The following is a 25,597-nucleotide window of genomic DNA, read 5'->3' as shown; positions in this document are numbered from 1 at the left end:
TTTATCAGTTGACAGATCTGCAAGGGAGAGCTTGTCGATTTCTTAAAGGATCGTGTGGGTGCCGATCTTCAAAGATCTCTTTTGGGGTGCTTGCAACCAACTCTGTCTATGGATGAAATGTACCCTTGAGCCAGTCCTGAACAAAGGTGTAAAATCAGGTATAAATTCTTTGAGGCTCAAGCTGTCAGCCGTCATGCTCCTCAACTTTGACATGCTCTCCCTATTAGCATTACGCAACACCAGTGTTTGCTTAGAAACGTTTAAATCAAGATTAAAGGTTTTTTTGATTGAAGTTGGAATTAAAAGCTTGCTCAAGTATTTTTTTAAGTTTATTTATTATTTTATTTTTATTTCTTGCTCTGTTTTACGTAATTATATTTTTATTGATTTATCGTTTACTATGTTTTTTATTAAGTACCTTAGACACTATGTATAAATCAGCATTGGAATGAAATCCTCAAGTCTGGAATAAAACAGAGAAAAGAAAATTCCAAGAATTTTCATGCTAATGGAGTTGGCTGTCAATTTCAGCCACCACGCATTTTACCGAAGCTACTGATTTTACAGTGGAATGCTGATCAAAAACATTTTTTGTGGAGGATGACAGGGTGACGCAGTGGTTAAGACTACATTTGCAAGGCCTCAAGTGACTGTCGTTAAATTGTAGCCCAGTCATTGCCTTTGATATGCAAGTTAGGCTAACTGGTGACTTAAGTTTGGCCCCGTATGAGGGACTATGGGTGTGTGCACAACTGAACTATGTGATGAACTGGTGTCTCATCCAGAATTGGTTCCTACATTGTGTCCCATCTTGCTGGGATAAGTTCCTGCTCCCTCTTGCCTTAAACTGAAATAAGTATGTGAAAAGATAGATGGACAGAGGATAGATCTCAGCTCAACCTTATCAGATCTTGGCACACTATACTGAATGTAAAAGTTACTTTAAACTGTTCATGCAAGACACTTTAAGCTGCTGCCTGTCCTGAAGCAACTAATACAAATTATATAAAAAAAATAAAGATTGACATAAATGTTGCTGAACTACATTTAACAGTCACTACCTAAGGAAAACGTGGGGTGGCAGAATTGGCACAGTTGACAATTAGGGTTAGGGGTAGGGTTATGCTCCCATACCGATGCTCTTCCTCCTAGTCAAAAGCTAGAAATGGTTTCATTTCTTTATCTAAAGAGTGCATTATGAGCCCTGGTGATTAACTATCCTGTTAAATAGTAATAATGCATTATGGCTTGAACAGAAACACAAGTTAATCAATTTATCTATTCATCTATCCAATTTCTCAACTCTTTAATTCAGGTCATGGTTATGGGGGTGGAATTATCATAACAGCATTTGGCAACAGGCCGGAATCAACCCTGAAGAAAATTGCCAGTCCATTGCAAAGACCACCGGCACACACATTAACAATCACTCATATGGGAATGATTTAGAGACATCAAAAATCATATCATTTTTGGGATGTGAGAAAAAAAGGATATGCCATTGTAAGATTGTGCAGACCCTGTTTAGACAATGAGCAGGGGATCATCTGAACCTGAACTCTGAAGATGTCAGAGAGCAATAATAACTGATGCACAAATGTGGTGCCCTAATCAACATGCTAAACAGAAAATGACATCCCAACAGATGAGAAAATCCCAAATAGGTAAATGGACAGGTGACTGAATGAGTGTCTGACAAGTAGTTGATGATGAGCATTCTGAATGAACATTTCTCTAGGAAGCACATTTAAGAGGGATGATATCAGTTAACTGAATTTCTGATTCCCAAGATTTTAGGCTCCTGTGCTTTATTTTTTTCTTTGCTGCATGCAGACTTTTCACCCAAGCAGCAATTACTCTTCTCTTGATTCATCTTTACATTATTAAAAGGTCATATTTTGTACATACACTTCTTATAAAACAAATAAAAACAAACTAAGTTCTAAGAATAGGTTAATCCAGTAAAAAATCAGGTTTTTTATAGCCAAAAAGTGTAAAGTCTCCCTGAAATCTCGCATAGAGTCTCTGGATGTCTCTTTTCCCAATTCCAGAAAAATACTGTTCCACCTTCGTCTTGTTGTATAAAGTGATACCTGGTGGAATAGTGGGATAGGACACTAAATGATCAATGCCAGCTGCTTTGAGTATATATGGAGCATCCCTCTCCAGGGTCTCATGATGCCCAATGGCATTGTATACAATGTCACAAGGAGCACAAAGTTCTACATATGTTATCCAGTGAATTATGTGGTCTCCAAACTGACGGTCTAGTCTCTTGTGGTTGGGATCCCCCAAGTATCGGACAAAGTCTTCAAATTGCAGGCCCTTAGCTTCTGAATGGTTCCTCCTATATTTCCGCATTATTGCTGGAGCGATGTCATGCTTGTACCAGGGCTCTGATCGTGGATTTTGTACAAACTTGTCCTTGAAGGCAGATATCAGTCTTTCAAATGGATCTCTTACAATGAAAAATTTGAAGTAAGAATTTAATCTAAAGAAAAACAGCAAAAGGAAAAAAAAGAGTTAATGTCAATATTAAAGAAGCCAAACTACAACACATCACATTTTGTTTATTAAGAATGCTAATGTCATGAACATAAATACGCAGAATAACACATATGGTCACGCATGCATGTCTGAAGTTTTGCCTTCCGGGCTCATCTACGGTAAGCACAACCACTCCGGGACACAAGGGGGCACGGTCACTGATGGTATCGCCTCCCTTTTCTCCCACAGCTCTGAGAAACTGGCCAGTGAAGGAAACTGACTCCGCCCCTATGGTCCCGCTGCTATAAGAGCCAGAGGCTCCCAGCAAAGAGCTCACTCAGGAGAAAGCAGATTGATGACTGGAGCTCAACTGAAGAAGCCTCTTGTTTAATTTTTAGTTAACCTACTTTTTCATTTTACTTAATTGGACATGCCGTCAAGCACCGGTTTCTATTCAAGACTGCAAAATTATTAAAAGGGGCAATCCAGTTGGTGACCCAACATTTCTTTGTGACCAGTGTATTTCCTCACTCGACAATATAAATATTAAGAAATTAAATTTTAATAAGTGACTCAGTCACTCATTTATGATGGGTACATTAATACTTCAAAATTGTAAAAAATAAACAGCACTTGATTTAATTTCTTAAATATTTATTCCACTTTATAATACATATTGATATTATACTTGCAGAAATATTACAATGAGATTGAAATAATAAATATATTGTTATTTATATAAAAGCCAACTAAGTTGAATAAATGTCAGATGTCAAGCGATTTCTCCTTTATGCACAACATTATTTTGTTGTATGTTGTGGAGCATATAAAAGCAAAGGCCTGTTTGACATCACTAGTGAGCAAGCAACATAAAGCTGCACATAAGAGAAACTATCTGCTCATTAAAACAATGCCTGCAATTTTTAGCATCTGACTTTGTCATTTGTCAATGGTCATATCAAAATTGGCATGAATAGAAAATTATTTGGAACCATTCTTGGGATGAAAACAATTAGACCTGTTCTATTGACTGCCAGTATTTCAGCCCCTACAATGTTCAATGTATGGTTTCAAATGGTTGTTTTGTCACTCTTGGATTTCAGAATCCCCCATTAAATACTTTTGTCTGGCATCAGTAGATTTTGGATTTAAAGGTGTTCCCTTTCGAGAAGGCATATTATTTGAAAATGAATAAAAAAAGAACTAGAAGTAGCAAAAACATACTGACTATTCCATAGAATGTGAATGGCTAGATCTGACAGGATATACCATAAACAAAAAACTTCAATTGTCAAAGTCCGTGAGTCCACCTCTGGAGCAGTACTGAGGTAATGAATACACTGCTTTTTAAACAGGTCTACCTTTAATTTATTTCTAAACTTTCATGACAATCTGTGTGTATGCATCCTTGATTTGGCACGGTAAGAAAATAATGTATCACATAACAAGATTTCTCAAAGAAGCTATCCATTCCCTAGCCCCTGGGGCAGAAAAAAGTAGCTTATTGTATACTGTGACAGGGATCAAGACAAATGTACATAGTAAATTTCATGTAAATCGGTTGAGTCATTCTTGATTGATGCCCAGACAGACACTCTTAACATTATTTATAATGAAAACTGTATCTTTGATCTTTCCGAAAGTGTCATTAATGTAGTCGGTCCTTTAAGAACTTTATCTAAATATTTTAAGCAGGTTTGAGAATGACTGACTGGTATTGTAATGTCCTGTTGTTTCATTAAGACTGAAACAGATAGAACCTTATTTTTTAAAATGCAGTAGGATTTTCCTTTTGTACTATTAAATAATGAAATTGCCAAAATATTCAGTTGTTTTTCAGTGATTTAAAAGTAAAACATTAAACTAATTGTCAGTGGTATCTCTAATTGACTTAAATGGACATAATTGACTTATAATTGGCCCCTGACTGAGCATGATTGAAATCACAGTTACATTTTCTGGATTAAAAACTCTTCTAATATAACATTTTTATATATATATATTTGGGTATTTCATGGTTTCTTCACTCAGAGATGATTGTTTATTTCAATCTGATTTGGCAAAGATTAGTTTTTAATCTCTTATTTTTATTGCTTACGTGATGCTCCATGTAGCATCACATAACTGCTTCTGTTGCTTTGCTGAAATCACAGGTTATGATGTCTTAAATATGAACGCGGTTGCATTACCTGCTATCCCTACATACACAAATCTATGTCTTGCATTTCTCAGCATAGTACATTTACTTCTCAAGTAGGTCCTAGCATTAGGTGTTTTCCTGGATCCTTGAACTTTGTTTCGTCTACAACTATTGATTTACATCTTTCCTTTTCAATTATGGTTGCCAGGTTATTATAGTCTCTCAGTTTTGACCCCTACATGTTCCTGATCATGTCTTTTGCTTTCTCTCTCCTGGGGCCTCATGTATAATGCCGTGCGTAGAACTCACACTATAACATGGAGTAAGCACAAAAGTGGAAATGTTTGTACGCACAAAAAAATCCAGATGCATAAATCTGTGCAAATGCCAACTTCCAAGTTCTTCCGCTACATAAATCACAGTTAGCATGAAAAGTAACGCATGTGCATGCGCCTGCTGTCCCACCCCAGCTCCTCCCAGAATTACGCCTCTTTGTATATGCAAATCAATATAAATATCCCTTAAGATCAGCCTTCTGTGAAAAGACAATGGCAAAAGCACGAGGGAAAATAGAAGAATTTCAGAGAACACCAAGCGGAGGCAAGGAAAAACTTACTATTTGTTGGTTTAAACAGTGATATAATCAACAAAAGGAAGTTGATTGAGTGACATAGCATGTCAGAGAACCTCGAAAGCTCAAGTTCACAAAGTCGCACAGTGCCGAAATAAAAAAAGAAGTTGTCACATATCAAAGTTGTCGTGAAAAGGTGAGTTGTAGCCCACCTTCTGAGTATCATATGAAAGCTTATTAGGGTACAGAGAAAAAAAAAAGGCACACAGTGGGGGAAAAAGCTCGAAATGTCAACTTTAATCTTGAAATTTCCACTTTAATCACACAGTTTATTTTATCATTAAAGTAGAACATCATAAACTTCATCTTAAAATTGTTTAATTTACTAGTTTCTCAAATCCCATCGTAACTAAAGTAGCACATTAAATGCTTTGTTTTGTGTTTGATCTTCTATGTGCTCTGTGTGTGTGAATCACTACGTGCTTCCGGGCTTTCTCTTCATCCGACAGGACACAGAATCCATTACATTCGTAATATCTCTGAATAATTTAAATACTGAGATATATGTGTGATATCATTTTCATGATGATAGGAGTTAAAGCATGTTATTAAACATGGGAACACGGTGGCACAGTGATTGTTCATGTCTCACGCAAGATGCTTGCTGTGCCATGCACGACCTTCGATGAAATACTTTATTGTAGCAGTACTGTCTCTTTCAAACGTACTAACCCCCAATTCCAGACCTTACTTTTCTTTCTCTAAACACAATCAGCTCTGTAATAGACGTTAAGCCATCTGTAAGCTTAGAACGCCGATTCTTCAAAACTTTTAAGGAACATTGAAATATCTTCGCAGTATGTGATTATTCTATCCATCTATCCTTCCAGTGTCGCACCAGCACCAGCAAAAATACAGCGCAAGGGAGGAACAATTCGTGAACGGAGCGACAGCTCCTCGCTAGCGCTGTGGCACCGTGTCCTAACATGTTTAATTATTAACAATATAGATTATTTAAAAGATGTTAAAGTTTTATCTGCATAATATAATAAACATATTTTGCTGCATTTAATCTTAAAAATTATATCGTCATCATATGTAAATACGCGCTTTATAAAGTGGCTCAGGTTGTGCAATATTATAACTGTAGTGCAAGTTTACAGTGAGGTAATTGTACTTAATAAGTACAAACAGTTCTACAAGGACCACTTGATGGACTGATTGAGTGTGTTTATAGTTCTTGGGATGAAACTGTTTCTGAACTGCGAGGTCCGTACAGGAACGGCTTTGAAGCGTTTGCCGTGTGAGAGCAGTTCAATAGACAGCATGGCTGAGGCAGCATGTGCAATAATTCTCTTTCCGATCAGCTGCTGCAGATCTGTGATTCCCCATTCAGATATAGTGATATAAATACTCCGAGTAGTGCAGTGAGAGTAGTATGGAAAAAGATTATCCACTGTGGCAACCCCTAACGGGAGCAGCTGAAAGAACAAAAAGAAGGTGCAGTGAGAGTAACAACGCTAAAGCAGCTATGGTATTTGGAATACTTTGGCTATTTCCTGGACCATTATATTGTTACAGGTTAATTACAATCAAATGCCTTAAAATAATAAACAATATGCAGTTAGTTTCAGTGTATATGATAAAGCCGCGTCAGGGATGTGGATCTAAAAAAAGAAAGGGTAACCACACAGAGACAGTAGCACTGCTTTGACGCTGGGTGCTGCCAGTTTACAAAAACGAGCGTAGAACTTGCGTACGCCAGGGTTGGAGCTACTGTGAAAATGTGTGTGGCTTTACGGCAAGTTTAGGTTTTATACATCGCGATTTGAGCATGGAAACAGGCTTACGCAACATTTTTGTGCATATGCACCATATATACATGAGGCCCCTGGTCATTCATCTTCCACACAAACACTATACACAGTTAATTTAAAGGAAGCATATAAAAAATAGAGTAAAGGACATTGCAATTAACACAGAAATAAACTGGTCCAACATTCTAAGATTAGTAAAAGGGTATAAAAAGTTGCACTGTTCAGTGCACTGTTGGTTCAATAATCAGAAATAAGAATTGCATTACACAGTCATGATACTGCTTAGAAAAAGGCACCATTCAAAACTAAAATTCAAACATGGAGACTTTTGAGGAAAGTTACTGAGAGGCCAATGATCATGTAGAAAGGTGGCTAGACAGCTATATCAAGAGACCCGCATAAAACTAAGATGAACGGGAAGGACTATAAACCAAAGGAGTCATTTTAAAGCCCCTACGTAGTTTGCCAGAAAGCACAAGCATGTGCTGATGATGCCAAGATTGAGCTTTTTCACCTACTGTAAATTCAAGGCACTCAGTGAGGTACCATACTAACTTTGTACATGTGATTCTGCCAACTGTCATGTGGTAGTAACGCAAAGCTGTCACCGGTGTTAAACAACACCCCTAACTGGTGAAGTTTCCTAAAGTAATGACATGTAAAGATGGCATTGCAGTCAGTCAGTTATCATCCAACCCGCTATATCCTAACACAGGGTCACGGGGGTCAGCTGGAGCCAATTCCAGCCAGCACAGGGCGCAAGGCAGGGACAAATCCTGGGTAGGGTGCAAGCCCACCGCAGGACACACAGACACACACCCACACACACTAGGGACAATGTAGGATCTCCAATGCATTGCTGTGACTCAAAAAGTAAGCAACAATGTCAAAATCAAAATAAAATTGCAAAAACGCAGGTGAGTGGCAAGTCAAGTTTAAAGCAGAACATTCAAAGACAACCAGTTCTTGAGTTAGCTGCAATTGGACCAAACAAAATAAAATAACATACACAGCAATCATTAGAAAACACACGAGCACCACCCTCATATACACACAATTTTGTCTTCATGGCTGCTGCATTTACTGCACAGACAGTCAAAGGCCCCTTAACCGACAAGGCTCATTCCCCTGTATTTCCCTTACTTTTGTTAGACTGATCTCTCTTTGAGGGATGCTGGTCTTTGATAAGCAGCTCTTTAGAGATACCAGGTAAAGTCAGCTTACAATGTAATATGATAAACACAACTAGCAATGGGCACAAAAGAATAAAACAGTGCCTTTTCATATTAAATAAAAAACTACTTACATATTTTTAGATTTTATAATGAACATTTGTTTGGTTTTGGTGTTTTGCAAAATGCATAATAAAATTGAAGTCAGTGTGGTTGCAAATAAATAACTAACTGAAGAGGTCAACAAATGGTGACGGATATGCTGCTATCAGTTCATCAAGAGAAAAATGATGCATTACAGAATGTGCATTTTGTCGTATATTGTTACAGATAGGCTATGACAGCTAAAGGCGATTCATTTCTATCATTGGGAAACAAGAATGCACAGTTACAAGGTAACATAAAACCATACCACTTCCTACAGATTCAGAGGAAAATTCTAAAATTCCATAGGTGCATCTAGAAGGATGACAACAAAGCAGATTAGTGGTGGCAGTGTAATGTTTTGGCACATGCTGGGTCCTGTGATAAACAGTAGAACAACATTTAAACACCACGGATGATGTGGACATTGTCAATGATCAGGTGTAGGGCTGGGCGGTGTGACCAAAATTCTATATCACAGTATTTTTCAAAATAATACCAGTTTCATGGTATTCAACGGTATTTTTTTCCCATGCATGAGTGGATGTTAACCACATTTTCCACTGCAATTACTGCAGTAGACCTGTCATGAGAATTGTACATTGTACAAAAAAAACATTTTAATGTGCACACAAGTATTAATACAGGTTTGCATGGCCCCATAAAGTGATAGTTTTCAAGGGTGTGGCACTAATGAAGAGAAGGAATCACATTGCATGACAGTTGCAGTAAAAATATAGAGCCTTTTAATTGAACAAATTTTGCAAACAACATATTTTCAACCATCCAAAGATGTATTTAGACTTAGTAAAATATGAGGTGCTTGTCAAAAGTTGTATTGCACTGAACATGTCTTAGAAAAGGAATAAATAAAAGGAATATTTTTTGTAAACCAACTACGCTTTCTGTTAATGTTAACAATGTCTGTCCACTGACACGTGAACTATATGGATTGAAATGGCGTTGGTTATCTCGATCCACCGCTTGCTTTTTTTGTCATAAGCAGTCCTCTAGCAAATGCGTCTACAAGTGACATCTGACTCAAGTGTCCTCTAGCTTTTTCAGTTTTACCTGAGGACATGGAGGGTGCCAATCTTAGTTCCATACATTCATGGTACTCCAAAGCATGTTTGCGGCTAAGGTGGTACAGCAAATTGCTCATGTTGCCGCCTCTGGCGACAACTTTAGCTCGACAACATTTGCAGTAAATAGTTGCTTGGTCCACATCCGACCTTTTAAAACCAAAATCTCCAGACAAGAGACGTGGCTCCTTTTTTCGGAAAAAGTTCTTCTGTGTCATCATGTTCAACTTTATCGTCTGCTACAGCTTCAGTTTCAGAATGTTCTCCGTCCATTTTCACCGCTCAATACCTCCACTAACGCATGTACTCTGCTGCATGCGTGTTTAGCAGTGTAGCAGTGAAAAAAGTCCACCCATAAACAGTTTCCCGCTGCGCCACGTTCTGAACATTGTTTAGGCTATTTAAACTGGTATTACGGTATAAAAAAAATCCATATCATAACAAAAATAAAAAACGGTTTTCGGTATAAACCGGTACACCTCCCAGCACTAATCAGGTGCATCTCATCATGGCAGTGGTGTACCCATCTGTAAATAAACTTAGGATAATCCTACTAGCCTATTACATCAGCACGTAGGCTCCTTTATTGCAAGTGACAATCAGGGCCGGATTTTCCTATAGGCTAACTAGGCTTCAGCTTAGGGCCTCAAGATCAAGAGGGGCCTACATTCAAATTGTTAGCAAAATTTTATTATCTCTCATGTAATTTACAAACTTAAAAATGGAAGGTGAAAGGGCCTCATAAGTGGAATAGCCTAGGGCCTCTTTTCATATAAATCCGGCCCTGGTGACAATGTTCGTTTCCTGCAATAAAACTGGGAGGTCAAAGCAAGCAACAGATTCTGAATTCTTGTCCTGCAGGAGGGGTATCTTTAAAGTAATAAAGTGCCTACCACATTCGGAGTTGTGCCTACCTAAAGATAATGACAGCAGCTAATCATCCACAGAGCAAAGTTAAGCAGAGGAGAGCGTAACCAGTGTGCCACACTAAATAAGACCTCCAGCGGTTACAGGGGCATGGCAATAAACTCTCTTTAATGCAGTGGCCTCCTCAGTCTAAACCATATACCTTAATCCAGTCAACCATTTGTGGGATGACATGGTATGATCTACTGAGAGCAGAAATACGCCACCAGCTAATTTGCAATAACTATGATACACACTGGAGTCGACATCCTTGTGCTGCATGTTTTGATGAATTCAGGTTGCTCTGCAGGCAAACAAGAAATGATCTTGATATTAAGTGCTTGTTCACTGAACATGGTAAGCGTGGGAAAGCAAAGTGATATTTTATGCTCCGCTCCATTATTTTGGATTTAATTACAAAGACTAGATCATATTTCTTTAAAATAAAATGTGAATGTGAGTTTTAGAATCTCTTGAAATGCTATTATGCATTAATCTCAACAAAAGTGTGTTATACCTTAATTTTATCATATCCACGTTTGATGATGCTTGCGCTAATATTTGTTAAGCTTAATTGAGTATAATGTAGTATTACATGCTACACTACACTACAAGCTATATTTTATTGTGCTGCAAGGCACATTTTCTTAATATACTGACGAGAGAATAGTTCAAATAAAACATATGGCTTAAAGCAAAAGACATGAAAAAGAAATGGAAATCCTGGATTTGGTTTAGGCAAGATCTTTAATTCAAACAAGTTTTGTTTGTAAGAGTTAAATTTTAATATAAAGAGGAGCGGCATGTCCACAGTAAGACAATCCATAGCAAATCTGCCTCAGATAGCGTGATTGTGGGCCAAGGGAAACAACGTTAAGCTGTCAAGATTTAGTGCCATTTTGACTTTGCAATTTGCCATTCTTAACTTATAATTTTAAATAAAAGGCATTAAACCTAGAAATGACAGGATTTTTGTTTCCTGTAAAGCTATAGAATGAGCATTCCACTATGGCAGTTTTATTGATTCAATGTGATTGTTACTCAAGGACCGCATGCTGTTGTCTCCTGAAACTAGTTCCAAATACAAGATATTTTTTGAGAAACCTGTTTGACTAATAAGAGGATGTGATGATGTACAATAGGGTTGACGGTTTGTTCTCCAGTGTTCCTTGATAGTTTTATTTCTTTTATTATCATAACATTCTCAAAGAAGCATAATTAAATTCAGAGTCACAGTGGGGTAAGGGCCTATCCTAGCAGCACTTAGTGCAGAAAGCAAAAAGCCCTGCATACTGCGCATGCAAAACTAGAAAAATGTCATCAATCCAAAGTCAAAAGAAATATCACAATGTCTATCTGGTTCATAAGATACTGTCTGTATGCACATAGAAACAATAATGAATATGATAAGAACATAACCTGTTTACTAAGAAAACACACTATGAAATAACATTTGATTTTGGAAGCTCTGATTATATTTATATGAAGAAAAGTTTGTGGAGAAAATATACTGAATAAACTATGTTTCAAGATGTATAAATACAGAGAGCATATGGCAATATTTTAATGCCATTTCAAAATATTTCATTACTCTCGGTTTTTCATAATGCTCTGCAGGCAATTAGCAGAGAGAATCTGAATAACAGCAGCAATTTTTCAATGCAGATGTTAAAGCTCTTTTCTAGCAAACTTGTCGGCTGAACCATTTGAAACACTCAGTTTAAAACTAGCCTGCTACCCAAATCACTTTGTGTATTATGTGCATTACGAAAAATGAATTTATGACAGTGTAACAGCACCAGAACATCAGCATTTTGATAAAAGATAGTGAAGCACTCATATTGACTGCTGGATTTGAGAAACTCAAGACTACCAGGAGAATACAGACAGTGACCAGCCTTGTTAGGCTGGTTAGAGTTAGAGTAGGGAGCAAGTTGAGGAGACTGTGGAGAGGTGGAGATATGCTCTGGAATGGAATGATGTTCGGTAGGACCAAGACAGAATACATGTGGGTGAATGAGAGGGAGGAGGAATGGTGAGAATGCAGGGAAGTAGAGTTGGTGAAGGTGGATGAGTTTAAATAGTTGGGATTAACAGTACAGAGTAATGGGGATTGTGGAAGAGAGGTGAAAAAGAGTGCAGGCAGGGTGGAATGGGTGGAGAAGAGTGTCAGGAGTGATTTGTGACAGATGGGTATCAGCAAGAGTGAAAGGGAAGATCTACAGGGCGGTAATGAGACCAGCTATGTTATATGGGTTGAAGCCAGTGGCAATGACCAAAAAACAGGAGTTAAAGAGGTTAAAGGTTTGCCTTGAGTGTGACGAGGATGGACAGGATTAGGAGCAAGTACATTAGAGGGTCAACTCAGGTTGGACGGTTGGGAGAACAGAGACCAGAGAAGTCAGAGAGGAGAGATTGTGTTGGTTTAGACATGTGCAGAGAAGAGATGCTGGGTAAATTGGGAGAAGGATGCTAAGGATGGAGCTGCCAGGCAAGAGGAAAAAAGGAAGGCCTAAGAGAAGGTTTATGGATGTAGTGAGAGAGGACATGTAGGTGATGGGTGTAATAGAACAAGATGAAGAAGAGGACAGGAAGATATGGGAAAAAGATGATTTGCTGTGGTAACCCCTAATGAGAGCAGCCAAAAGAAGACGACGACAGACAGTGACCAGCCTTGCATCTGAATTCGGGTTTCTGGAGAGGTAAATGCCACTCTTCAATTTTTTAATCATTTTTCTGCCAAATTTTGCAGATGTAGGACTTTTTCCTCTAATGGTATGAGAGAGATTTGGTAGCACACCACTTACATAAAATGTAATATTTTTATAAAAATGTTTTGACATGTTTAATTGTTTTTTCTTTGTAATAACTTTTCCATTATATTGACAGAAGCTGATTGCCTCTCAGTTAAGTACATAACTGAGATAAGCAATTTACCAGAAGCTGGTTAAAAATGATCACAAGTTTGGTAGCACTTTAGTATCCATTATAAGGATCTATTAGCATTTTGTGTTTATAAAGTATACTAGAAGTCTTTCTAACATGACATAAAACAACAAAAAATATGGTCAAATATTGTAAGAGTCTAATTATACTATTTCTTATTATAATGTATTGTTTATAGCTTAGTTAATAAAATGTTTATAGACTATTTAGTGCTGCTTTATAAAGGGTCTTTATACTGTAATGTGACCACAATTTTAAAAACGTGTTATAAATACCACAACAGAGGCATCCTGCACTGGAATCTCACATTCGCTTATTGCATGTGTTGGGTTTATATGTTTCTCCCCACATTTATGTGGGTCGTACTTTAGGTTTTCCTCCTACATCTTCAAAAGGTGTGCAAATCAGGGTAATTCGGGGTTCCAGATTGGGTCTGGATGTGTATGTGCAGGATTGTGATGGTTCCTGCCTTGAGCCCCATTCTGACAGAATGGGCTTCAGGCCCCCAGTAACTGAAGTTGATTAGGTGGGTTTAAGAATGTCAAAATCATTTTTGCTAATATGTATCACATTTACTAGAGGTAAGGCACATTTAAATATAAAACTATTAGTGAGAAAAGAGAAATCTCAATTTACTATGAACAATATTTTGGGGCCATTCTGCAGGTGTTAATTTTTTACCTAAATACTTTCAGTCATTGTGTTTCTTTATTATGAAATATCCCATTTCTTCCTTTCTGCTCCAAGAAGACTCAAACGAGAAAAGCGTGAACTAAGATGTTGGCTTCAGCAGGGTTTCACAGAACCTCTTCTGATACAGGAAATAGAAGCTGCCTAGGCATACATCTTGTCAGGAGAACAAGACCACTGGCACTAGCAGTCTATGAGTTTGAAACATCACATAAAAATGGTGAAAACCAATACCAAATCATACGTAATAGCAGGACAGATTTGTTCAAGCTTGAAAAGCAAGCAAATGCTCATCCTAATAGGGTTGCCAATCAAACAGGAGAATCACCAAACTGAAACAAAGCCTTGGCTTTTCAAGTCACTGAGTCAGCACAAATCTCATTTCTGCCTCTTGCCTTGCATTACATTTTAGTGCAGACTATTGCAAGTCTTTCTTTCACTTACATAAACCAAAAAAGGACAGAAACAAATCAATCACAAAGAAAAATTCTATTTTTCTATTAGTTCACAGAATATAAGGCTCTGAGACAGACTTTTTTTTTTTTTTTTTTTTATAAGATTCCCTATGAGAGGCTAGTTTTCTCACTACAAAAGGCAGAAATCTGGAACAACTGGCATAAGCACAAAAGCAGATGGTTACAGTGTGAGGAAGTTTTTCTGATTAAGTTTAGGTCATAATTTGAGACCCATGGGCTGGTTGCAGCTACTGCTCCTTTTAATTTGCACAATTAACATGGATACTCTAGTTCCTAACTCTTGGGACATCTGGATCAATTCATTGGTCAATCAGCACATCAATTATACTAATGTCTCACACAATATTGTATTATTTACTAAACTCAGCTGACTGACTAATAAATCTGTTGATTACAACACCTCCAACTACTGTCACTCCTGCTTGACCTGTTCAAAACTGTTGGACATTTTAGATCCTCTGATGACAGCATTCTTGAAACTCAAAACAGTAAGCCAATCAATCTGAATTTTCTATAATTCCATTCATAGAGTAAACCATCATCACAAGTCTCTACGCAAATTAACAAGAATGAACAATATAAGTAGTAAACACAACAACTTGCAACAGCATCTTTATATAAAATCCAACGTTTGTCTGTCCGCTTTTCACGAGAGAACTACTTAACGGATTTAGATTGGGTATTTTTCTATAATTTGCTTGAACATTCTGGTTGATTTTGCGACTTCTCTTATTGAACTATGAATCATAGGTTTGCTTGCGGTACCGATTTATTTGCACGAGTCCAAGTGAAACGCAGCAGGCCGAGGGGAGGGGGCGGGGCCCTCACACACCAGTCTCGGGGTGTTCCTTTCCTCTGCTTAGCTAGAGAACGAGAGAACTACTTAATGGATTTAGATCATGGTTTTTTTCTTTAATTTGCTTGAACATTCCTGTTGATTTTGTGACTTCTCTCATCGAGCTAAGAATCATAGTTCGCTTGCAGGAGCGATATATATTCGTACTAATCCGAGACAGAGGCTGCGGGCCGAGGGGGAAGCGTGACTTCAGGAGTAGGGAGCCGGGCAGGGCCCTCCACACTGTCCTGTTTCACTACTATGCGGGTGGAGCTGCGGGGGACGGCTAGTGTTAGGATAAAAGAACATAAGAAATCTGACAAACGAGAGGCGACCATTCAGTCCATCAAACTGACACACCTTCCTGGTACTGTGAATTTACTGTATACTACAATTAAATAAAAAACCTCTTGATTACAGACTGATAATCAGCTACATGTCTTGGCAGTTGTTTCCAATTCCTTCAACTCTTTCTAAAGAGTTACTAAATGTACTTCCACTTAATTTCCAATGGTCTTCTTGAGTATGTGATTCACTGTTAAGTTGCAAGAATTCTTCTGGATCTACTTCCTGCAATAGGTCTCTATCCAAGTCTACACTGGATTAATTCTTGGAGTCTGTCAGAGGAGGACATGTCTTTAAGCCCTAGGATGCAATTGGTTCCTCTCCTCTACACAGCTTCCGGTCCTGCTATGTCTTTCTTGTAGTGTGGTGACCAGAACTGCACACAATACTCCAGATGTGGTCTCACTGGTAAATTATGCAGTCTGAGCATAATGTCCTTTGATTTATCTTCAACACTTTTAACAATATAACCTAATATATTATATGCCTTTTTAATTGCTTCTGTGCATTGCTTAGATGATGAAAATGTTGTGTCAACATAAATTCCTAATCTTTTTCAGAGGTTGCTTCCTTTATGACAGTGTGTCTCCCATCTTGTATTTATAACTGACACTTCTTTTGCCCATGTGTACTTTTCTCTGATAAATTGCATTTTCCAAGTGTTCATCCAGTACTAGAGATTGTTCAAGTCTTCATGAGTTGTTTCTTATACACTCAAGAGTGTCTGACATTCCAGTAATTTTACTACCATCTGCAAATTTTACAAGTTTACTAAAGGATAAGGAACTAATGAATAGCAGTGTGGAGTAGAGTAGTATGGTACAATTGTGATTAGCAAAGTTATTGGCAAGAGGAGTGAAAATCAGAGATTAAAGATTTGAAACATCTCTTCAATGGAGCTTCATGAAGAGTCCTAGGGAGAGAATTCCAGATTTAGCTGGACTAACCTCTATGCATAGTATTGGATTTGAAACCAGAATTACTGACCGCAGGTAGTCTGTCTCTCTCTCTCTCTCTATCTTGATCTCCCTTAACTTGGAGATGCCCGACAACATATGACAAATATGTGGTCACCTCAAAACAGCTGAGATACAACAACATATTAACATCAATTCACATTTTTAAGCTTTTAGATTGATCATCTACTGACTTATTAATTCTACCTTGAGACTTCAAGACTTACATGGAATGGCAGAAGTGGAGTGATGAGAAGAATATAAATGGCATTTTTTTTATTTATTTATTTTATTTAATTTCTGTGTTAATCATGAATTGTCCTCAACAAGTACCATATTCCACATCAGTAACACAACATCATTTAAACATATACCTAGTACTGGAGGTACCTCTGGTATGACATTCAATGTTAAAATTCTACTGAAAATTGATTGCGTTTTTTTCACAGATGGTTTTCTAGTTTTTGTATTTTAAATTTAAAATGACTAACAGGACACCATCTGTTTAGTGTGTACATGTGTTCACATTCTTCTTGTGTTTCAATATATGCATCCCAAAGAAGTGCATGTTGGTCTAACTATTGACCTTAAATTTGTCCAGTATGAGTGAGTGTTGATGTGTGTGTCCTTGTGTATTCCATCTAATTTTTACCTCATTCAGCACTGGATCCAGTCTTTCAGGACTTGGTCCCAGGACAGGCTCTGGTCTCTGAATTGGATTAACCAGGTTTGAAAATGGATGGTGACATATTATATATTTGTTAATGGTATAGCCGAATGGTATTAATGCACTGAGCACATAGTATGACTCCATGAAAAAACTAACAACAAGGGGACTGTAGTCCTGTTTTATTCTATGCAAACAAGGCTCAGAAAATCATTGAGGAGTTGAAGTATTAAGAGTAATTTTTTTATCCTTTCTTTGGACAAGATTTTAAATCCTTGCAATGGGGTTTTAAAAACCTTGCTAGAATGGCAACTAGTTTACGATTTTTTTTTTTTTTTAAATCTCTTGCTGAAATTGGATCAGCTCCACCAGGGCAATGCTTTCATTTTTTAAAAAAAGAGGCTGCTCAGCACTGCCAGAGGTCAGCAATTCAGCAAGGAGCAATAGTTGTAAAGAAAGTAAAATAAGTTGTTTGCTGCAAGAAAGCAATTGCTGCTGACAGTCTAGAATGGGAAGACACTTCCAATTCTTGAAACTGATGGGTAAATTGATGTGTCTCTGTCTGCTGACAAGCACATTTCACTTCTTTTGCCAGGTGCAATTATGCAAAACTGAAATGATGACATTTTTGGGTGACATGTCTCTTAAATGTTTATGCATATAATTCTTCACACATTTCTCCACCACATTTGAGAAAAACACTTTTTTATGTGAGCACTATAGTAATAAGAAATGCTGGATGGGTTTGTCCAAGAACTGGAAACAACGCAATGCATTTATTTAGCCTTTTCTTTAGTATAAATGCTTAAAGATGAGACCTACTCCTGTAATCCTCGTGACTGTTTCTAAAGTCTGCAATGGTATTAAACTGGAACTGTTAAAGTCAAAGTGCCTTTCTGTAATATAATAATAATTAAATAAAAAACAAACAAAAAAAAAAACATTAATTCCATGCTGTACAGCTTAACAGCTAAATCGCCAGTGTTATTACTTTGTTTTTATTGGTCCACTTTTTTCATATATACACTTTAGCTGCTACTTTGACTCTAAAACAGTTAATTTAACACTGGTGATTTTGCTGTGTATAGCAAAAACCAGCATTATTACATCTCTTCTAACCCCGTTCTCAGTAGTGATTATGTAATTGAATTTTTGTGCTTCTTAGCTAGTGCTTAATCTTCTGGGAAGCTAAAAACCAAACGACACTTCAGTTCACTTTTGAATTCTAGACAGTGAGAATGACACAGGAAAGTCCAATATTACAGAATAGCAAGTCGTAGTACAAAAGGGTCATATTTACTTGTCTTTGAATTATTTGCCTTGGAATACTGCAACCTGAAGACAAGCATTTGCATTAAATTGTTCAGTGTGAAGCTGAAATTGTGTTTGCTTTAGAGTAATGGATAATGACTTGTGTTGATCTCCCCCTGCAACCTTAAACCAGATTAAGTGGATTTAAGAATGCTATGTTGTTCTTCTTAAGAGTCATTTTTCAGTTAAATAGACTCTGGCGTGAGTGATAGCACTAAAGTCTGTTTGGCCTTGAATTACTTTCTTTATATCTTTCTGACATTATTTTTCTCTGCATGTCATTCTTCTACTTCATAACAATAATATTTACATTTTTTTCCATTTTCATGCAAAAAAAAAAAAAATTACAATGACAACAGAATTTAATCAGACAAAGCTACTCAATATTCTGTGTACCAGAGTATGTCATCTTCATAGCATCATGCTGAGAATTTAAGCAGCTTACTCCTTCACCACCTAATACTGAATATGCTTTGCTAATTTTTCTTCACACATTAGTCATTTTGTCAGCCATTAAATACAAAACTAAAACTGGTTGAAATTAAGAGACTTACTGTATTTGTCCTTTTACATATTTACTTTAGTAGATAAAACCTGAACCTGTATGTTTATTTATTCCTCCATTTTCAAAGTACGCTTATTACTTTAGGATTGCAGTGCTATGGTAGCAGCATTAAGGCCAATTAATACTTTCCTGTACATTGGTCCAACACATGTGCATGGACAAAATAATGTTTAAAGCTCATCTGGATTTGTCTACATTGGCTGCATATATGACACAAATGTCACACAAATAGACAAAATATCACATATCCCTGAAAAAGAAATACACGTCTATGTGATATGAAAGGACACACTCTTGCTTTGTAATATGAGGTGTAGGCATGTGTGCTGTGTGTCCACTCAAACATAGAGAATCACTTATGTGCAGGACAGAAACTTACCCCAAAAAGGGAACCAGTCCATGCACAAACATGCTCATGCACACACAGACATCAGGCCTACCTAGATAGTTAGTCCAACACACATACCTGCAGGATGTGGAGTGAAAACCATTGGGAAAAAAACAACCATGACATAGGAAGAAAAACAGCCAGATCTACAGAGTCTTCAACCATGCTAGGATTCAAATCCAGTCTTATGGATTTATGTGCAGTATGTTCAGTTGTTATGAAACACAGAGGGCATGGATAAAAACACCTCATACCATATTTTGTAACATATGAATGATCTTTATGCACCAGTTATCCCAGTATTCTGATTTGACATTTTTTCTGAGAATGATTAAAAAAAAATATTTGACAATCAACCTAGCCTATTTAGTTTTATTGAGCATAATTTCAAATTACAGTAAGTAATAACACTCCTAGACATTAATATTACAATTACATTAAATTGTAATCAACGTTTAGAACCACACCATTACCCTTTAGTTCAAAAAGCTGTATGAACAAAAGGCCTGTTCTGAAAAAATTCTTCACATATGTAAAAACATCAAAAGAAAATCAGAGGAAAAGCAGAGCCTGACAGGTTTATTTTAGAACAGCTTTAATGAATTCCTGACATTTTGTCTAGTTTGAGAAAATAGGAGGCTTCACTTTCTCACCAAGTTTTAGAAGATGCAGGGGGAGATACATCATTATGGCATTGCAATAGATTTATCATAGCATAATACTATCCATCTGGTATGCTAATAAAAAAGGCAATTAAATAATTAGGAGTATCTGTGAATCTAGCACTCACTGACAAATAAGCACAAACATTCTCCTAAGATGGCCAGAATGTGACAAACACCTATAACCAGCTGGGGGTGCCGCAGAGTCTCAAATCCCAGACACAATCAAAACCAACACAGTCACAGGTTCATATATCGTCCCTTCTATTAATTACAGTACCTTGAAAAACAGGAAGGCACATTCAAAGTACCACAAACATAATTCATCCTCTCAAATTCCACTGTTCCAAAGAGGTTTGTACTCTGCCCCCCAGCACAGATTCTTTGAGCAAGACGGAGTGGCTTATTTTATCTTAGATCCGAGAGTATTTCCGGTACTAGAATACTGTTGGAACCACTTCCAGGACAAACAGAAGTCCAATAAAATATGGATTATACATCCCTGCAGTAGCCTAAGATGGCACCCAAGGATCTTGACAGGGTTGCACCCCAAAACTCCCATTTCCAGCATGTCCTGTGGGTATCCTGCTAGGAACCAAAGCCTAGGGATGCTGCCACCTGGCATATCAAGGGATAAATGATCCATGCACTGTTGTCTCTCCTGGTCAGCTAAGAGTTCCTTATGCACCCTAGCTGGAAAGCATGTCTAACCATTTTCTTTCATTATGGCATCCCAGCCACGCAAGAAATTATCATCCATCCAATTCGGGTCTCCTGTTCATCCACTGAGGTACTCACACCCCAAAAATGCTGGTGCTTGTGAAACTGTTCCCTGTCCCTGAAAGATTTTAGATAATTTTAATCTTGTACAGGGTATTTGAAGTAATTAAACTGGATTGTAAATAGTGTTATTGTCTCTTTGTTTAGTGTTCTTTTCTACTATTGTTTTTTTTTAAAGATTGGTTTAAAAAAAGTATTAAATAATACTAAGTAAACATACTGTATATGCTCTGTTTTATGTGTAAGCCTAACATTTAGTGCCCTTTAGTGCTGATTTCTTATTGTGTGGCCTACTTACTGTAGTTGTTGACAATTATAGTTGTGAAACTCAGATAAAAACAAAACAAAAGAAAAAAGGTCGAGAACTACTGGTCTACATTCTCAAAATAGTCTTTATTCTCCTTTGAAAGCACAATAATTGATACCCAGTTGAGAGATTTTGGTAAAATGTTATATTTTCTAACACTATTCTCAAACACAGTGACAGAGTAATTTTAAAAAGACAGCTTTTATAAAATTGCAGATAGCCATCTAGACCTGTAGCTTTCCCGCTCTGTAAAGAACATACAGCATCTTTGATTTGGATGAGCATCACTAGTTTGTCCAATTCCTCTGTGAGCAGCGTTTCATCTCCTAGCAATTCTGCTTTGTCAAGGAATAATTCAACAAAAGCCTCTCCATTGTTGCACTCTGATGTATACAGTTTTCTATTTCTTAAAAATATTACTTATTTCTTTGTTTTCATTAAATTTAACTCCAGCTGAATTATTAATCTCGACAATTGCATTCCGAACTTTCTTTTTATGTATTTGTTGAGATAAACTCTTATAGTTGCATTGTAAGCATTGTTGGTAAATGTAATAATGCCTTCATTTGCTAGAATTAGTTTAATCGACAATGTCAAGTTGAACTAACAAGTTTCAGAATAAGTGGGACGTTGTTCATTATAATGACAGCATCACACTTAAAGTTTAAAACAAATACAGAAGGTTATCATCAATAACAACGACAAAAAAATTAAATTTATGAATAGCAGTGATGCACAGGCAAAAAATGAATACTGTATTGGTGCAAGGTACAGACAAAGTCCAAATAAAAGTTGGGGTACCAACCTGGCCACTTTGTTTAATAATAAATCAACAAAAACAGGCCTTCTTAGCAAGATAAACAGGTGCTCAATTGCACGAACACAAAACAAAAAGTTGTTGCCACTGATGGCTCTTTGCTAAGGTTCGTCTGTGGAGCTTCATCCTGCAGATGGCATGTTCTGGGAATGGCCACTTTAAATCGCTCAGACGAGAACGGGTGGGGCGTTTCAGTGCCCTCAAGGAGTGTTTTCTTGAGGGAAGTGACTAGACTGTTGGAGACAGTGCCCCTGCTTGTTCTGGAGTTCTTATGGGCGACAATGAGTTAGAGAAATGTTCATGAATGCATGAGGTTAAGAGCCTTAACAAAACATGAAATTGGGGCAGCTTTAAATACTGCAGATGCAACCGTTGATGACCTACCTAAAACAGAATTTAATATTCCATTAAAATCTCCTGCCATTATATGCTCTTGAAAGCTCATTTTGGGAATTAAGGCAAAAACTTAAAACCTGAATTCTTTATTCTCCATAATATATAGCATTCTTCACAGTTCAATCATTTTTTAGTAGGTACTTCTTACTATAGTTAGAACATTAAGAATGAACTGCATCTGAACACAAGGTCCTGTGAAAATACTCTTTCCATTGAGTACATGATTGAGACTTTTAACATTTCAACTCACTGTCTTTAATACTGCATTTCTTACTTCCAAGCCTTCCAGCAATAATGCGTTCAGCAAACCCTGAAGTTGACACTATGGACATACAATAAATATGACTTGCTCTCTCTATTTTTCCTCCCTAGCCTACTGCCATCTTGCTTCTCCAATTAAGGTTAAAATCAAACACATCAGAGTTCCTATCCTCTAACATGGCATGAAGAGTGTCATGCCAAAAACAAATTGTTACTCCCCAATAACAGTGACTAATGACTTGCTGAAAATAAGGTCACATACTAATTATCAAAGTACAACAATCAAAGACTGAAAGGGGGGAAAGAACAACAAAACCAGACAGTGCCTCACTATTTATTTTCTCTGGAGTTAAGCATGGTACATATTAATAAACATTCATAAGAAAAAAAAAGAAAAAGAAGACTAGATAAGTTATAATTTATAAATTTCATTCCTTGTTTTTAAACAAAGAAAAAAAGAGAAAAAAAACGATGAGAGATACACATACTGTTAAGTATTGATACTAACTGTAATAATGTTAATGTTAAAACAGCATAAAAACATGCTAATAAGCATAATTGGAATAATATCCATCCATCCATTTTCCAACCCGCTGAATCCGAACACAGGGTCACAGGGGTCTGCTGGAGCCAATCCCAGCCAACACAGGGCACAAGGCAGGGAACCAATCCTGGGCAGGGTGCCAACCCACCGCAGTAATTGGAATAATAAATGCAATTAAAATAAATATCAAACAAACGGATTAATTAAAATTGATAAACTCAAGGACACTTGTATAGCATAATGCAGGTAACTTACATTAATCAGTTCAGTCTTTAAAAGTGTGCAAGCTATTTTTTTCATTTAACTTATGACAACATTAATCAATACATTTTACTTTTCTCAGCCTCTCCAAGTGAATTGTGTGTGTGGATGCATCCTGCATTTACAACTGTCAATGTGGCTGGGAAAAGACAAAATGTCTTATGCCACTTGCACGCAATTGCGGTTTAATAGCTTTACATGCAACCCTCTTTTCAGAAGGTGCCACAAAAAATTCTTAAAAGACGGATTTTTTAAAAGTCAGTGGGTAACTGATGTTCCATACTATTTGAAATTGGAATATTTTAAATTCTCACTTAGAGGATCTCTTCAAAACCTTTTAAAAATATGGCAGGATCTAATCCATAACATTTTAAAATGAGCTTCCATTTCGGGGAAAAGGATGCTCTTCCTTTCTTGCTGTTTTTTTAGGAGAAGCTTTCGTTATTGGCTCTCCTCTCTTTCTCTTGGGTGGGGGTTGAATTTTGCTTTGTTAAGTTGGACTTGATTGTACGGAATGTTATCTGTTTCTAATTAAAATCAATTAATAAAAAAATGTTAAAAAGACAGATTTGTCTGTTCTGAAAGAGAATCTTTCCCTTCTCCCTGGCATGGGGAAGATCACTTTCTTTCACCCCACGATTCATCAAATTCTACGATGAAAGTCATCTGTGAAGGTTTCCAGGATAAAGATATGCTCTTTGACCATTTGTTCCAAAACAAGATGTTAACATATGTCTCACATCTTCAAGTTGGGTGCCAAACATATCTATTTTTGCTTTCTGTTCTTTATAACAAACACTCATAGGGCTTTACTTGCATTTCACTTGATTCTTTATTTTCAGAATGGTATCATTTAATCGCTTTGACATGTATACTAATGGTCAAAAGTTTTAGAACACCTCAGCTTTTCCAGTTTGTCTTCAAGTTTAATCAGTTGAAATGCAATGAATGACCTAAAATGGTGACAAGGTAAGCAGTAAACTGCAGGTATTTAAATTTAAAGTTTAGGTTAGGAAACACTGAAAAAAGTACATCTCAGAATATTACAAATGGGCCTTCATCAGGTAACAACTAAAAGATTACAACCTACAGATATTTATAGCAATTAAAATAAATTAAGCCTTGCAAGCTGAAACAAAATGTGCCAACTACTTAAAAACCCTGTGTCTTAAAGCAGAGTTGGAACAGACTCTGAATTACTACAGTACAATAAGCCAGTGATAATGGCAAGAAAACAGCAATTAACAAATGAAATAAGACAGAGCATTATTACTCTAAGAAGCATAGGCCTTTCATTTAGAGAAATTGCAGAATCAAAATGTCAGTGAGTACAGTGGTGTTCTACACTATCCAAAGGCAACTGGAAATTGAAAGAAACTCTGATAGGAACGGATTTGGTAGACCCAAATTCATAACCCAATCAACATAAAAAAATAAAGTCCATTAATCCATTTATTATTGAAATTTTATGGTTCGAGTTAAGGTCACAGGGAGCTGAAGTCAGGTCCAGTAAAGCATAAGGCAATAAGGAAGCAATTGCAAGACACATTTATGTACACCCTCACACAGGTTCAGGTCAGATTGGCCAATCAGCCTATCCAGCAATTAACATAAACACACAAAAAAAAAACTTTAAAGAATACATACGTGACAGAAAAGGTTTTCATTTAAAAATAATTATAATGGCATAATGAATAGTCTACACGTATACAATTCTGCTGGATTTGTGGCTTATTTTCTATTCTATTTTCAGTCTGAAGGCTAAAGTCATTATGTTAAGGTTTATAATATCATTCTAACACATACACTATTCTTAAGGATCTGTTAATTGTATGCAGATGTCAAGTATGCCCAGGCTCACCCCTGGGTGATTTGATGCTGGGACAGATGGTCTAACCGCAGGTTGCCTTTACAAATAAAAATCTACCATACCCTAAAATAATTCACCCTGACATGAGACAGAAGGTTTCTGTAAGCGTGCCAATGAGTCTCCAATGGAGGACAGTTATCAGCTTGCCCCTGCCAAGCTTTAAAAATAATCACTTTATGTTAGCACTGAATAAGACACAAA

The 25,597-nt window shown here is 36.9% G+C and overlaps 1 protein-coding gene across 2 annotated transcripts in view; it reads right to left on the bottom strand.

Moving 5' to 3' along the window:
- Window positions 1-800: 800 nt before the first annotated feature.
- chst10 (carbohydrate sulfotransferase 10) overlaps window positions 801-25,597 on the bottom strand; it is a 249,583-nt gene continuing 224,786 nt past the window's right edge. Inside the window, exon 7 of one of the 2 annotated variants that reach the window (XM_028800612.2) lies at window positions 801-2,491. In XM_028800612.2, the coding sequence (XP_028656445.1) occupies window positions 1,954-2,491 (538 nt within the window). In that variant the 3' untranslated portion in view covers window positions 801-1,953. The remainder of the gene's footprint in view (window positions 2,492-25,597) is intronic. The other variant, XM_028800613.2, reaches the window with a different exon arrangement.

This window comes from Erpetoichthys calabaricus, chromosome 4 (assembly GCF_900747795.2).
Source record: "Erpetoichthys calabaricus chromosome 4, fErpCal1.3, whole genome shotgun sequence".
Taxonomy (NCBI): Eukaryota; Metazoa; Chordata; class Cladistia; order Polypteriformes; family Polypteridae; genus Erpetoichthys; species Erpetoichthys calabaricus.
The sequence above is the reverse complement of the archived record's forward strand: the minus strand, read 5'-3'. Positions and strand labels throughout refer to the sequence as shown.